Source organism: Phaethon aethereus (assembly GCF_964289735.1).
Source record: "Phaethon aethereus genome assembly, chromosome: 16".
NCBI classification, from domain to species: domain Eukaryota; kingdom Metazoa; phylum Chordata; class Aves; order Phaethontiformes; family Phaethontidae; genus Phaethon; species Phaethon aethereus.
In genome coordinates this window covers 16,692,036-16,707,584 of record NC_138592.1, presented here as the reverse complement: position 1 = coordinate 16,707,584, position 15,549 = coordinate 16,692,036, and the positions used below count along the sequence as shown (strand labels likewise).

The 15,549-nt window shown below is 45.1% G+C and overlaps 1 protein-coding gene across 1 annotated transcript in view; it reads right to left on the bottom strand.

The window, feature by feature from the left end:
- Window positions 1–11,226: 11,226 nt before the first annotated feature.
- LOC309410748 (uncharacterized protein) overlaps window positions 11,227–15,549 on the bottom strand; it is a gene marked incomplete at its 5' end in the record, with an annotated part of 29,986 nt that continues 25,663 nt past the window's right edge. Inside the window, 2 exon segments of the mRNA XM_082007194.1 lie at window positions 11,227–14,663; window positions 15,086–15,241. Of these exon segments, the coding sequence (XP_081863320.1) occupies window positions 14,442–14,663; window positions 15,086–15,241 (378 nt within the window). The 3' untranslated portion in view covers window positions 11,227–14,441.

Sequence of the window (15,549 nt, the reverse complement as noted above, 5' to 3'; positions counted from 1 at the left end):
GGATCCTCCTGATAGGTACCTGCAGTCTCTTTCCATGATCTTAAATCAGTAATTGAAAATTAATTTCACCACCACTGTTTCGAGTTCTCATCACATTTTCCCTTTTTCATAATCTTTACCATGGGATCATACAGATATATTCCATACTGTCTCTGCCATTCTGGATGATTTTGTAGTGTAAAGAACAAATCAATATAAGCCATTTCTTCCCATTTACCCTCCTTTTTACAAAACAACATTAATTGCAAGATGGTGTTATATTGCAATGTCCCATTTTCTGACCATTTCTCCCCACTGTCCAACCTTGGACATACATTGGCCACCAATGATTGCAATATTCAATTAATTGCTTCCGAGTCAGAGGATCACCTCCCAGATCTTTCCAATGCCTCAAAATACAACCCAAAGGTGTTTTTTGTGGGATAGATCTTTTACTCGGAAATGTTCCCATCTTCCCAAGACTAGTGGGTGTGATTGTGCACTATCACAGGCACTAGTCGGAGGGACCCCTACTCTCCTCGAGGGTCCCTCTGGATCTTCTAGCCCCCTGCTAGAAATCCCCCAACCTCCTTACCTGGGCCCCTAGCCCAATCTTGCGAGGCTTTCGCCGCGTCTTATAGGCAGGCATTCCTTGTGAGGGTCTCGTACCCTCACCCTTTCCAGAGGTACCTTTCAGCCCTACTCTGCGTAGCTTTCGCCGCGCCTTACGAGCGAGCTAGTGGGACTCGAACCCACGTTACTTCAATCCTTTAAAGAATGCCTTATTACCTTTCCAGGGGACTTGCTCAGAATTCTTTGGTCCGGGGATCAGAGGTTCTCCCCGAGAATCCCTCGGTGCCGGCTGGAGGTCCTGTGATCCCACGGATCCGTCGAGATTCACAAGCAGGGTCCCATCTGGGTCGCCAAAACTGTCACCGAAATCGGGAATAAACCTCGTAACACCAATGTAGTGTTAAAAGGCAGGCATTCTTTATTCACGGCGCCGGGAACACGGGGGATAGCTCCTCCTAAATCGTGTTCGCTCGATCAGTTCAAAAATCAAACATTTATAGGCAAGATTAATACATATTCATCAAGTGTCCATACAATGATTGGTTAAGTATTCCTCGCCTACCATGTAAATGACCACGCATGCTCACTATAATTTCTTGGGATTTTACTTCCTTAATCTTTTGAGTCGGAGGGTTTCTTGAGTGGGTGGTCTCTGAGTCGGTGGTCGCGATCTCCCCCTGCCGGAATTACCTTTCCTACAAAGTTCACTTAAGCTTGGCAACACTAAATAGATCTTCACAGGCTATCGGTCCAGTATGCAATCATTCACCCCACAGTCCTTTGTTTTAAGACAAGACTATAGAATGAATAATTACCTACCCACCGGACCGTAGAACTCACCAAGGTGTTCCTTCTTTCTGACTACTTGTTATTAGAACAAAACATAATACCATGATCACAACGTTACACTTAACTCCTTGATAATTAAATCAAGATGAGAAGGGTTAGGTGGGTTCTCGAGCAGCATTGCTGGTGCATAATGTTCTTACAGTTACAACTTTCTACAAATTCACAAACCTATTTTCTAACCCTATTTTATTTTAATTCTCTACCACCTTGGTTACAGAGCGGACGCCCCTGGGCGCGCCTCGAGCACTTTCCTCGGAGGGGAGTCCGCTGCCAGCCGCTCACCGCGGGAGCAGACAACAACCTCCTGAAGCTGCGGAAGAAAACGGTATGTTTTATGAGGGGAGCCTGTAAGTCGTACGCGTGGCCGGGGCAGCTGGTAAATCGCGCGGAGACGTCTGGCGTGCAGCACAGTCCCCGTAGGAGGAGGGTACCCTGTATGGGAATAGGGGGATTTGCTGACCGAAGGGGAGGCCGCTAGCGATCTTGAGGGTAGATCGAGCAAATCCGAGGTCACCGCTGCATCCCAGTGTCGGGAGCCAGGATGGACCTGCTAATGACTAGTATATAAGAAGCAGGAGAAGGGTAAGCGGACCTCCTCGCAGTTGCGGTAGGGTTATTATTTTATATATTTGCAGCTGCTGGATGGGTGTTACCTGGAGTGATGAATGTATAAATTAAGTACCCGGGAATTTTATGTTAAAAGTCTTTGTCTTTATGTGTGTAATATATAGAAAGATTGTGAATACCTTTATATGTTAATGAAGAAGCGGGGCAAAGGGAATTACTCCTTCAGTGGTTCGGGCTCGAACCTTGGGGATATCTAAATGAAGGAAGACATTGGATAAAAAGGGGAAATGAACAATTTTTTCTGAGGAGCGTATGTGACTCCTGCAGGGTGGAAAGTGGCCTCAGATTGGGAACAACCTTCAGACATTTTTTGTAAATCCCAGTGTTGGTGGACAAATAGGAGTAATTCCCTGTTTTGTGTGTGGAAAGGAAAATCTAATCCCGGAAATTTGGGAAGTGTGGGAAAAGAACTGGAAAGAAACCATAAAGAAGTCTAAGGAACAGCTTGTGTGGAAACTTATTGAAAAGTATATCAGAAACTAAAGTAATAGAAGAGCTTTGCAAAAATGGGTAACACTCAAAAGGGAGTTTTAAAGAAAAGCCCCCTAGGCTGTGTGCTTGCTCATTGGAAAAACATTGTTGGGATTGGGGGAACAGAAAGTAAAAAAACCCTTATTAAATATTGTAATCAGTGGTGGCCGTTGTATAAGTTAGAGAATGATGCTAAGTGGCCACTTAATGGATCTATAGACTATAATACCCTTTTACAATTGATGTTGTTTTTAAGGAGAGAAGGGAAATGGGATGAAGTTTCATATGCAGACATGTTTTTCACCCTCCGAAACCATCCGGAGTGGCAAAGGGACTGTGGAATGGTGCCACCACAGGACCCCCTGGTACTCGCACTTGAGCGGGAAAATAATAAAGAACTTAGAGGTAAATTAAAGCGATGTTGCTCGGCGTGCAGCATTGGACAAAGATGCATTAAAGTAAACAAAACCCACCAGGCACCGGAACCAGATTTAACTGACCTATTTAAGCCTCCCCCTCGATCTCAGGAACGGGATGTGGACTCAGACGAAACTTCCACCCCCCCAGATAGCCCCGTATCTTCCCGCACTAGGGGGAAGTCTGCTCCAGTGGCCTTACAGGCACCTCTCCGAGAGGCGGTAGGACCCGAAGGTGGGACAATGCTAATCAGAGTGCCTTTTTCTATTGCTGACTTACAAGGATGGGAAGGGGCTGCGAAGGATTACAGAGCTGATCCAGTGAGAGTAATGAGGCATTTTCAATTTATTGTGAAACAGCACAACCCTGACTGGAAAGATATACAGTTATTATTAGAATATATGACTGAGACAGAAAAACAGCTGATTTTAAAGACGGCAGGGAATTTAGCCGAAGATCATTATAAGAGTATAGGAGGGGACGTCAAAGATTATTTTCCTCTCCAAGATCCGAAATGGGATCCTAACAAATCCTCACATATGGAAAGATTGCAGGGGTATCAGGAATGGATTTCGAGAGGAATAGAAAGAGCTATCCCCAAAACAATAAATTGGTCAGCTTTGTATGCAGTCAAACAGGGCCCCTCCGAGTCCTCGTCTGAATTCCTGGATCGGTTGAGAGATGTAATGCGCCGTAACACACCGCTAGATCCTGGGTCAGAAATAGGGATACAACAATTAGTTTCTCTGTTCCTGGGTCAATCTACAGGGGACACCAGGCGTAAGCTTCAGAAGCTACGCACTACAGAAGGAAGGAATCTGGAAATATTGTTAGATGAGGCATGGAGAGTGTTCAGCAATAGAGAAGAAGGATATAGACAAGGACAGCGGAAAGTAATAGCGGCTCTCAGAGAAGAGGAAGGAAAAAGGTACAAACGAGAACCACCTCAGTTAGGCAAAGACCAATGTGCACTATGCAGGAAATTTGGTCATTGGAAAAGAGAATGTCCAAACAAGGAAAAGAGACGGGGCTACCAGATTGGGAAGATGGTAGCCCATGTAAAAGAAGATTGACGGGGACCCGGGGAATCTACCCTAGCGGATCCGCTGGTTATAATGAGGCTAGGGAAAGAACAACAGGAAGTGGAGTTCTTAGTTGATACAGGGGCAACCTACTCGGTTTTGAATCAAGCCTTGATGCCCCTGGGGAACGATTACATCATGGTAAAAGGGGCGACTGGCCAAAGCGAAAAGGCATATTTTTGCAAACCTTTGAATTATAAATTTGGAAAACAATGGGGGATCCATAAATTCCTATATATGCCTAACTCCCCAAAGGCCCTTTTGGGAAGAGATTTGTTAGAACAATTGGGTGCAAAAATTACATTTAGAAAGGGAGAGATTATTCTGGAGATAAAAGACCACGATTATATTCAAGTACTGAGCCTATTTCTAGCCAGTCTTCCTGGAGAAGGAGAGATTAGTGAAAAGATCCTAAATCAAGTATATCCTGGGGTATGGGCCACTGATGTACCTGGAAGGGCAAAGAATGCCCCACCCGTTGAAGTTAAACTCAAAGGAGGTCGGCAACCCGTAAGGGTTAAACAGTACCCCTTGAGGAAGGAAGATAGGGAAGGGATCCGACCAGTCATTGAAAAATTTTTACAATTAGGATTATTAAAAGAATGTGAGTCTGATTTTAACACACCTATATTACCTGTCCGTAAGCCTGACGGGTCATACCGCATGGTCCAGGATCTACGGGCTGTAAATAAAATAACTGAGGACCTTTACCCCGTAGTGGCGAATCCATATACCCTGTTGACTGTATTGACACCCGAGCTAACTTGGTTTACTGTTTTAGATCTAAAGGATGCCTTCTTTTGCCTCCCTCTCCATAAAGCCAGCCAAAAATTATTTGCATTCGAATGGGAAAACCCCAAAACTGGTCGCAAAACTCAGCTCACTTGGACGGTGTTGCCACAAGGATTTAAAAACAGTCCTACCATCTTTGGCAACCAGCTCGCAAAAGACCTGGAATCTTGGGAAATCCCGTCTGAAAAAGGGAAACTGTTACAATATGTAGATGATATCCTGATCGCCACCAAAACAGAGGACGATTGTATGACCTGGACGGTGAGTCTACTAAATTTTTTGGGGCTTCAAGGGTATCGGGTATCTAAGAAGAAGGCCCAAGTAATACAGCAGAAAGTGATCTATTTGGGCTACGAAATTAGTGCGGGACAGAGAACTTTGGGACAAGCCCGCAAAGAAGCAATATGCCAAACCCCGAGACCTCAGACAGTAAAAGAATTACGAACTTTCCTGGGAATGACTGGGTGGTGAAGACTGTGGATATAAAACTATGGACTTCTTGTTAAACCATTGTATGCATTAACAACCACTGAACAGAAACACCTTGAATGGAACAAGGAGACCGCACGAGCCTTTGAGCTACTAAAGAAAGCTCTGATGTCGGCTCCGGCCCTAGGGCTCCCAGACGCGAGTAAACCGTTTTTCCTTTTTTCCTACGAGAAACAAGGAATCGCTCTGGGAGTATTAGCACAAGATCTGGGCCCCTATCGACGAGCGGTTGCATTCTTTTCCAAACAGTTAGAAGCAACTGCGAAAGGTTGGCCTGGATGCCTGCGAGCAGTTGCAGCTGTAATATTGAATATACAAGAAGCCCGAAAATTTACTCTGGGCCAGAAAATGACCGTCTTAGTGTCTCACACCGTATCCGCAGTGTTGGAAGCAAAGGGTGGGCATTGGCTTTCCCCACAAAGATTCCTGAGATATCAAGCTATACTGGTAGAACAGGATGATGTGGAGATCGTAGTTACTAACATTGTCAACCCAGCCTCTTTCCTCAGTGGAAACACGGGGGAACCAGTGCCTCATGACTGCTTGGAGACTATTGAAGCAACGTATGCAAGCCGCCCAGATCTGAAAGACAGCCCTACGGAAAGCGGAGAAAACTGGTTCACAGATGGAAGCAGCTATGTCCTAAGTGGTAAAAGACACGCGGGATATGCCATTACCACTAGTCAAGAAATAATAGAGTCAAGACCTTTACCCATAAATACTTCTGCACAAAAGGCAGAAATAATTGCTCTGGCCCGTGCCTTGGAGTTGGCCCGAGGCAAAGTTGTGAATATCTATACAGATTCAAGATATGCTTTTGGAGTTGTACATGCGCATGGAGCAATTTGGAAAGAAAGAGGGTTATTGAGCTCTCAAGGGAAAAATATTAAGCATGCAGAAGAAATTTTGAGACTGTTGGAAGCAATCCAACTTCCTGAGAAAGTGGCGATTATGCATATTAAGGCACACCAGAAAGTAAGCTCAGAATTGGAAAGAGGAAATGAACTGGCAGATAGAGAGGCAAAACAGGTAGCCAAAGCAGAGGTAAAAACAGAAGGAGCTTTAGTCCCCGACAGGCGAATCTCTTTAGAAGGTAAGCCAAAATATACCAAGGAAGATCAAAAACTTATTACAGATCTGGAAGGATTATACAATGAAGAGGGGTGGGCTTATACCCCACAAGGAAAACTAGTTATTCCCTCTTGCCTAATATGGCATTTGGTAAGAGAGGAACACAGGAAGAGGCATTGGGGAATAGAGGCTCTATATAAACATTTAATTAGAGAAATTGTGGCCAGAAATTTATATACTACGGTGAGACAGGTTACTCAGCAATGTGATCTTTGCCTCCAGATTAATCCCAAGAATATTCCCAGGCTAGAAATGGGCCAAATTGGGAAAGGCAATGGGCCTGGGCAACAATGGCAGATTGATTTTACAGAACTTCCAAGAAAAGGGGGGTATCGATATTTATTGGTATTAACTGATACCTTTTCAGGTTGGCCAGAAGCATTTCCAACTAGAACCGCTAAGGCTCGAGAAGTAGTTAAAGCATTAATACAAGAGATAATACCACGTTTTGGGGTCCCAATGATAATGTCCTCTGATAGGGGACCACATTTTGTTTCAAAAATAGTACAACAAGTTAGCCACCATTTAGGCATAGATTGGCAACTTCATACCCCATACCGTCCCCAGTCAAGTGGCCAAGTAGAAAAAATGAACCACCTCATCAAGCAACAGATTGTGAAACTAGGACAGGAAGCAAATCTAGCCTGGCCTCAGTCTCTTCCTTTAGCCCTCTTGCGTATACGAACTAGGCCAAGGGCGAAGGAGGGACTGAGCCCATTTGAAATCTTGTATGGACAACCATATGGAATACAGAGAGGAATATCCACACAAGCTGGAAACGAAGTCATGACCTCTTACATGGTTGCCCTAGGAAAACAACTCAATAATATTAGAAAACACATAATTGGGACTAGGGGGAGAGGTTTGGATGGACCTGTACATAATATACAACCAGGAGACTACGTATATGTAAAATCTCTTGCAGAAAAGACTCTGGAGCCACAATGGAAAGGACCTTTCCAAGTCCTCCTTACCTCTTTTACAGCAATTAAAATTAAAGAACAAAACGCTTGGATTCATCATACCAGAGTCAAGAAAGCTCCTCGGCTACCATGGAAGTCAACATTAGCTGGACCTTTGAAATTACGCCTCCAACGAAAAGACGAACCCTGATCGTTTGTATAATGGGACTATGGGCAAAAGCTGTGTGTACATGGGACCAAAATATGTATGTACAAATGACTAAATCAATAGTAGATAACATGAACTTGTCTAGCTGTTGGGTGTGCATAGCTCTTCCCAGAGGTCAGATGGAGATACCCACTTTTGGAGTCATGTCTTCTAATTGGTCTATAATTAATGAAGTCACTGAGGTGGACATGTGGAAGTCAGGAAACACATCCAAACTAGAGTGTCAAACTAAGGTGACAATTAGAGAAAGAGGACCTAAATTTGAACTTCAGGTCCTGGAGGGAGGAATATTTTTTGAGGGATGTAAGAACAAGAGCTCCGAAGCATGTATTAGGGCCCCTCAATTTGGAAGCTTTAATTTGAGCACCATAAACTGTACTATCATTGATTTACAGAACAGGAATCAATCGGAACCTTAAGTAACCTGGTTAATGACGACCTACAGGTGACTTTGAATGGAATCTATCTTAATATAACTGCCCAAAGAAGGAGTAACGTGGCAAGCCCAGTACCTATATGTCCAACCCCTCAAGGGACTTGGTGGTTATGTGGAGATGGACGTGCACAAAAGATATTACCCAGAGCTTGGCAAGGGACCTGTACTCTTGGGTATCTCACAACACAATACAGGATCGTTAATCAAACTGAGGTACCTTCAGGAGTCCTGAGGAGCCCCTGGGTACGAGTAAAACGGAATAACCCATTGATAGATAGACCTACTAGTTTTCACAGTTTCGCTCGACGGTTCCTCCCTTGGTTAGGAGTAAGCGAACTTGAAAAAGCTATCCTAAACATATCAGCAACAATGGAGTTGTCTTTAAATGCAACAGGAGATGCCCTGTTGTCTCAGCAAAAAGAAATAGAGAGTTTGCGACTGTTTGCGGCACAGAATAGGATGGCTTTAGGTATTTTATTTGCTAATCAGGGAGGAACATGTGCAGTGATTAATAGTAGTTGTTGTTCTTACATTGATCAGAGTAAAAGAATTGCCGCAGACATCAACCAAATTTGGAAACAGTCAAAAATATTACACCTAGTAACACTAGATGACACTTCACTGGGTTTCTCTGATCTTTGGAATAAGTTGACTTCTTGGCTCCCAAACTTGACTTGGTTAAGACAATTATTTGTTCTGATAATTGCGATTATCTCTTTGGTTATAACTCTCTGTATTACAGTTCGATGTGGTCTCTGGTGTTTTCAGAACACAGGAGACTCTTACAGTGAATGGAAGAAAAACCAATTACGACGCAAATTGGAATCTAACAAGTACTTTGAAAATGTTAGATAAAGAAACATTGTATTAGAAATAGTATCAGAAATAAATCTAGTAAAAGAATTTACTAACTTTTCTAAAAAGGGGGGACTGAGAGAAGGGGTTAAGGGAGTCTTAGCAGTTAATTAGTAGATGAAGCTTGAAATCTTGTTAGCTATTGTTAAAGCAGGAGAACTGTAGTTCCTCCCAAAGACAGGTCCTGATAAACTGAAAGGAGCAAGAAGATTTGTGGCTCCTCACAAGGACGGTCCCTGATAAGAATTAAGAACTTACCTCAAGAAACTAGCTAAAACTGACTCTGCAGTTTGGATAGAAGCCAAAAAACAACGGAGCCTGCGCAAAGTCAAAAGGTTACTAGCGGTGATGAAGAGGAACCACCGGCCTTCATCCCCACGACCCCCGACGACCACCACCAGGAGGCAACATGCAAGCGCAGATGGGAGAAGAACTCATTTTAATACGAAGCGGGGATAGATCATGCATATGTATAGGTATATTGCTAAACTTTATGTATATGCAACACTTTGCTGTATATATTTGAAGTAAGTGCCGCGTTGGGCGCACGGTTTTTGGTGGGACTACCCCCCGTGCTGCCCAGCGCTGAATAAACATACCTACTTTACAATCTTATAGATTGTGGAGTCTGTTTTCCGCACGTCACTGTCAGGTGCCCTGGCCCTTGACCAGTTGTAGAAGGTGGAGGCTCATGTGCCTTCAAGACTGGGAAGACTGAATACATGGCTTCTGTCTCTTATCTGCAGTTATCTTCTGTGGTGAGCATAGGGTGCAAGAAGGAGCTGAGGCCAGCCATGACATCAGTGGGAAGTGTGTCTGTGAGCTTCTGGGGACCATAGGAATGAGGGGTGGCTCCAGCCAGGAAGAGGAAGAGTGCTGCCATCCAGTGGGGACTTCTGCCCCAGTGGCACCAGGACTCTATAAGCAGGACAGGCATCAAGGCTGTGGCTCCTCATGGAGCACGGAAGCTGGGGTCCTTCACAGGGTCCATCACAGGATTCCTCTGTGGGAGCCTGTGCCCTGGGCTCTGGATCCTCCTGCCAGCTGGGTGGGAACCTTGAAGTTAGAGTAGGAGGAGGGTGCTTTGACCCTGCATGCCTTTGTCCTCCCATCGGTAAGAGGAAAGTGGGGGTTTGAAGAAGTCCTAAACACCTGGGTCCTCCTCTAGCTTGCAGGGAGGAGGTTCCTTATGTCCTGGATGTTTGGTTGCTTCTGCAGACTGTAGATGAAGTGTTCAGTGGAAAGAGAAGGGTAGGGTGCCTGCAAACCTGGACACCTGTGTTTATCAGCCTTTAGTGGAAGTGAAGTCCAGGAGTTAGAGCAGGGAGCATGTCCTAATGCCTTGGTGACCTGCGTTCTCCCCAGGGCTCCTCTTCTAGCTAATCAGCAAGCCACACCTCCCCCTGAGAAAGGCATACCCTGATTATGACTGTAAGAGTAGTGGCTAATAGGACATTTGAGAAGATCCTGAGGAGAAGCGTGCAGTTATTATATAGGAGAAGTGTTGGGAACCCCCTGCCATAGCAGAGGGGATGCCTGTGAGAGGACACACTTGAAAATCTAGTTGCTGCTCTTCTTGGCTGCTCTCTGGGGACGGTGTTCCCTTTCCCTTCTCTCCTTCTCCTTTTGTTCTGGTTCCTCACCCCCCAATATACCTTTTGCCTAAATTTACAGTCAATGTCTGACATCAGCTGTAAATGTCAGCAGCAGGTCTGACAGTCTATTTCTGTCAGTGACTTTGAAATCAACCCTTACTAAAAAAAAAAAGCATTCTCCACCACCCACCTATCTTTAAAACTCAGTTCCCAGCATCTTTTTTCACCACCACTCTTTTTTTGGCTTTTAACAATTGCAAACTATAGGTTTGGATTTTGTTTGCAATGAGTAAACTTTCCTTCCACTCTCCCTTTTCTTCTTTACTGAATTCATTCTGTGGAGACTCATGTAGAGTTTAAACTTTCAACAAGACAGAAAATATCTCATTATCAGGAGTTGAAGCTGCTGATTCTGCCCTGAAAGGACAGGTCGTTCAAACCTCAGAATAGCCAAACAGGAAGCAGCTGTGCTCAAGACAAAGACAGAGTGTGACCTTTGTCTCAACTGTTCTTGAGATTTCTCAAGAACTTTTTAGAGTCTGATGTGTAAAACAGATCACTGAATTGCTTGATGGGAGAAGGAGCACTGTTGGCTAATGGAAAGGACTGTGCGTCTGCCCTCTACCTGGGAAGAGGACTTCTAGTAAGGTTTCACTGACCACTTCTTCAGGGTCAGTCCTCTAATTGATTGTCCTTTTAGTAAGTAAGTGGTTTGTATATTCACATCAGCTCTGGAAACAAGAGTTAAAGAATGCCTTTATTACAAAAACATAAAAGCAGTCTGCTGACCAAACAGGAAGTCAGCAGTGCCAGGAAAAAGAATGTAAAGAATTAGGATTAAAATGATCATTAAGATAATTGCAACAAAACCTCTCATTTGCACAACCAAGGGCAAGTCGTTAATAGTGTTTTTGTTCCCAGCAAAAACCAGGAAGGAAAGATAACATGTTAGAGAGTGCTGGGTGCTGTAACTCTGACAGTCTATCCCTCCACTGGGCGAGGAGGGGGCTTTTGTAGGCTTAAGACAGGTGGTTGAGAGGAAGGATTCCTGGCTCCTCTTAGTCCAGCCCATTTCTCCAGCCCGTCAAGGTCCTTCTGAATTGCAGCCCTACCCTTCAGTGTACCCTTCAGTTCTCTCTCCTTGCCAGTGTTTTTGTTCTCACTTACTCGCATTTTGTCCCCAGAAATCATTTGCCTGAAATAATGCTTTATAGATTCTAATACTCATCATAAGGAGAGGTTTGACGGCGCCAGCAGAATCTGAGAGGAATATAGGTAAAAGGCAGGGAGTGCCCTCGCCCAGCGGAGTTGATCCCATTTCTCAGATCTATGAGCCTTGATTCTCTGTCTTTGGCTTGGCAGAAATCCTTCCATTAAGACAGAGGTCCTGTTTAGACTAGGAAAAAAAAGACTGAAGTTACATACAAGTTTGCTAACATTAGCTAAATTCAATTACTTTGCCAATGAGGAGAAAGCTAATGAGGAGCCACCAAAATCAGATTACCAGCAATTGCTCTCCAGTTTTTTTCACTTTTAAATACTGTGTGAGTGGGTAAACCTCATGAAGGTCTTTCTTCAGAGTTACTGTATGTCAGGTTTTATTAGTTACAACCACATTGGGATATTCCGAGTTATTTATTGACACAGTATGGTATATATGTCTGTTTTAACGCAGACATGTCTATAGACTAACACGAATCAGTGTTTTGAAACAGGTAGCCTATGAATCTCATGCTCTTAAGAGATGTAAGTGCACTGTCATCTCATCATTGGGTAACAGCTGCTGAAACAGATTCAAACCACATTTCACTTCTGTTTGGCATTCTAAATGTCCTGAGCGTTTTTCATAAAAAATCAAGCCCCTAACATCTCCGACTTTCTCAGAAAAAAGTGCGTTACCCAAACCTTATGTGACCCCAGAATTATTTCTTAATATCCTTATACCATGGTAATCTTTATGCCCTGAGGACCTCTGACCGTCTCCTGATGATGATCATCTTTTTTCTCTGCGATCATCTTTTTTCTCTGCAAAGTAAGTGTTGGGCATTTTGCTTGTTTTAACACAAGTTCTCCTCCCTGTCTTTATGCAATATTCACGTGTCTGAAGGAACAAGAAACACTGGAAATGCTGAAAAACTAAAATTGTTTTCTTAAATAAAAAGCTTGCCCGCTTGTAAGAAAAAAGTTATTTTGTCCTTTTTAGTTTGTTTTGTTTCTGCTTGCATGAATGTTAAATCCCAGGGGGATTATTTCACTTCACTTACTATTGGTGTGGATGTTTTTCAATGCTCGTATGTAACCTTTGGTTTCATGTTCTTTTGATGTTGGTTCTGTATTTATACACACGTACCCAACCTCGATGAAAGTTGTTCTGCACACTCATTAAATACAGTTTTGCATTCCTTTTGCTTTCTCTTAAGACCAGGCTCAGAAGGAAACATGATTTGGAAATGGAGGGAGGGTGTTTATCTGTCTTTAGATAACTGAAGAGCAAGGTCAGGCTCTGCTGCATTAATTCAATTTTTAGCCAGCCAGCCAGCCCTATTCACATTTCTAGCATACCTACCTGGAAGACTTGAGAACTGATAAAGTTTAACCCCTGTTGTATCTAGAAAAGATACGACTTCTCCTGTGCTTTCCCTTTTGGCTGGTTCATGAGTAAGGACATGCATACTTGACTGACATAAATATGCATTTTGCCCTGAGCGCCTGTGAAGATTCACCGCCTCAGGGAGACCGGGGTGCACCAGACCCATAAAAGTACACGGAAGCGCAGTCTGGCGACTGCTGCTGCTGCTGCCAGCACCACTGTCAGAGGATGCAGTAGGGTTCAGTAGCTGGAATGTACATTCTTACACCGATAAAAAGAGCTTAGGTCTCTGACTCGGTCCGATACTGGGATCACGATGTCCTGGTTTTGGCTGGGATTTTTCTTTCGTTTTTCTTCCTGACAGCTGGTATAGTGCTGTGCTTTGGATTTGGTATGAGAATAATGTTGATAACGCACTGACGTTTTTGGTTGTTGCTAAGTAGTTGTAGTGTTTCTACTCAGTCAAGAACTTTTCAGCTCCCCGGGCTCTGCCAGCAGGGAGGTGCACAAGGAGCTGGGAGGGGGCACAGCCAGGACAGCTGACCCAACCTGGCCAAAGGGATATTCCCCACCAGATAACGTCACGCCCAGCGTATAAACTGGAGTTGTCGGGGTGGGGGGGTGGGAATTGCTGCTCAGGGATGGGCTATGGATCACCGGGTAGTGAGCAATTGTTGCACCGCGCATCACCAGTTCTTGTATATTCCTTTATCACTAATGTTATTATTGTTATCCTTGTTGTTTCCTTTTCTTTTGCTGTCCTGTTAAACTGTGTTTGTCTCAACCCATGAGGTTTTTTTCCCCGAGTCTCTCTCCCATCCCACCTGGGCGGGGGGTGAGCGATCAACTGCGTGCTGCTTAATTGCTGGCTGGGGCTAAACCACAAGACACGATTAGCACGGCACAGCAGTATGAGACCAACAATCGCCTGAAGGCTACAAGTGCTGGCACTCCCTCAGGTCCCTGCAGATCTGATACGATGCAAGCTCCACTGTTAACGGAGTCAAGGGAAAATGGAAGCAGTCAACAAGATGAGTAAGACTCAAGGGGAACATCCATGGAATATTCTCTATTTTCAGGCAAGTTCCAGTTTTCTGACTTTCCTCCAACCCTGCCTGACCTTGAGGCGAGTCAGAGACTAGACCTAGGTGAATGATGTTGTTTGGCCAGGGCCAACAGATGTGTCTAACTGACAGTGACTGGGGTGGCCCCTTCCTGACAGCCAGACAAAACTCGGCCTGAAGCACAATGCAAAGCTGTGCCCATCAGGACAGCCACAGTGGTTTTTGGCGAGAGCTCTCCTACTCCTCACCTGGTTCTGTAGCTCAGATAATCGACTGCAGCGAGCAGGAGACTCCTCCTGTGAAGAAAATGCAAGCGTTTCTTTTTAGTCTCCAGTTTGGTCGGGGCACGGTTGAATATATTCAACTTCCGTTATTAGGTCTGTACTGGGGGGCTGCTGCCACTGGGAGTTGCCATTGTTCCTCCTTGTGGCCACAGCCTCCTCCCACCAAGTCAGATTCTGTCCTCACCTCCCTAGAAGCAGGCATCTTGTGCTGGTCAGACTCCGAGAGAGAAAATCCACGGGCATCTGGCAGCGACCGACCACCATAAACTCTCTTCAGTCTCCTCCGTTCACGTTCCACCTGCACGTTGCAGAGGAGAAAGGGTCACAGAAACCTGCCACCGAACAAGGAGCAAAAGGACCTCTGGACATCACGCCATGGCAAGGAGATGTCTGCTCAGAGACTGTTCATTGCACCAGAGAACGTTACGGGCAGAAGGCGCTCGATGTAGACTGTGCAAAGAGAAAGAGCAAGAGGAAACAGTTCCTGACACACACGAGAGTCAAACGGGTGTGTGGGCGAGAAGGGTGGTACCGGAGTGAATGTGCATTTGTGAGGGCAATGGGGTGCCAGAAGAGAGGGAAAGTACAAAAGTGTGTGTCCACAGGGGGAAGTGGGAGAGGGAAGGAAACAAGCAGAGGACTCCAAAGCGCTGCCTGTGCAAATGTGTTGTGCTCCAGAGGACCGCGAGGCTTTGCAGAGGCGGCGAAAGCCTATTTTACCTGCTCAAGAGTCCTCCTGAGCTCAGCATTGAACTGCTGCAGCTCCGTCTTCTCATGTGCCAGCCTCGCAACTGCTCGCTGCAGACATTCCAGCCGCTGCAACAGGAGTCCCTTCTCCGAGAGCCACGGTAGCTGCTCCCCTTCTGCAACAGCCTGCTGGGTGTCCAGAGAGGAGATTATGGGAGCTGGTGCCACATAAAGGTTAGGAGGGCCAGGATCAACACGCCAGGGAGAGTGAGCGGACTCGGGAATGGACAGTGCCAAGTCCCTTCTTCTCCTCCTGGTCCACAAGCCAAAACAACACACGTTCTTCCTAGGGGCCCTCCTCCACATCAACTTGGAGAAATGCGCACAAATTTGCCTTCGTGCTTTTTGGACTGTGGCACACGGACATCCTGAGTGTGCAGTGAAGCTTTTACCCTGATCAGGCAACGCTACAAATTCCATTCTATTTAATACAGTGG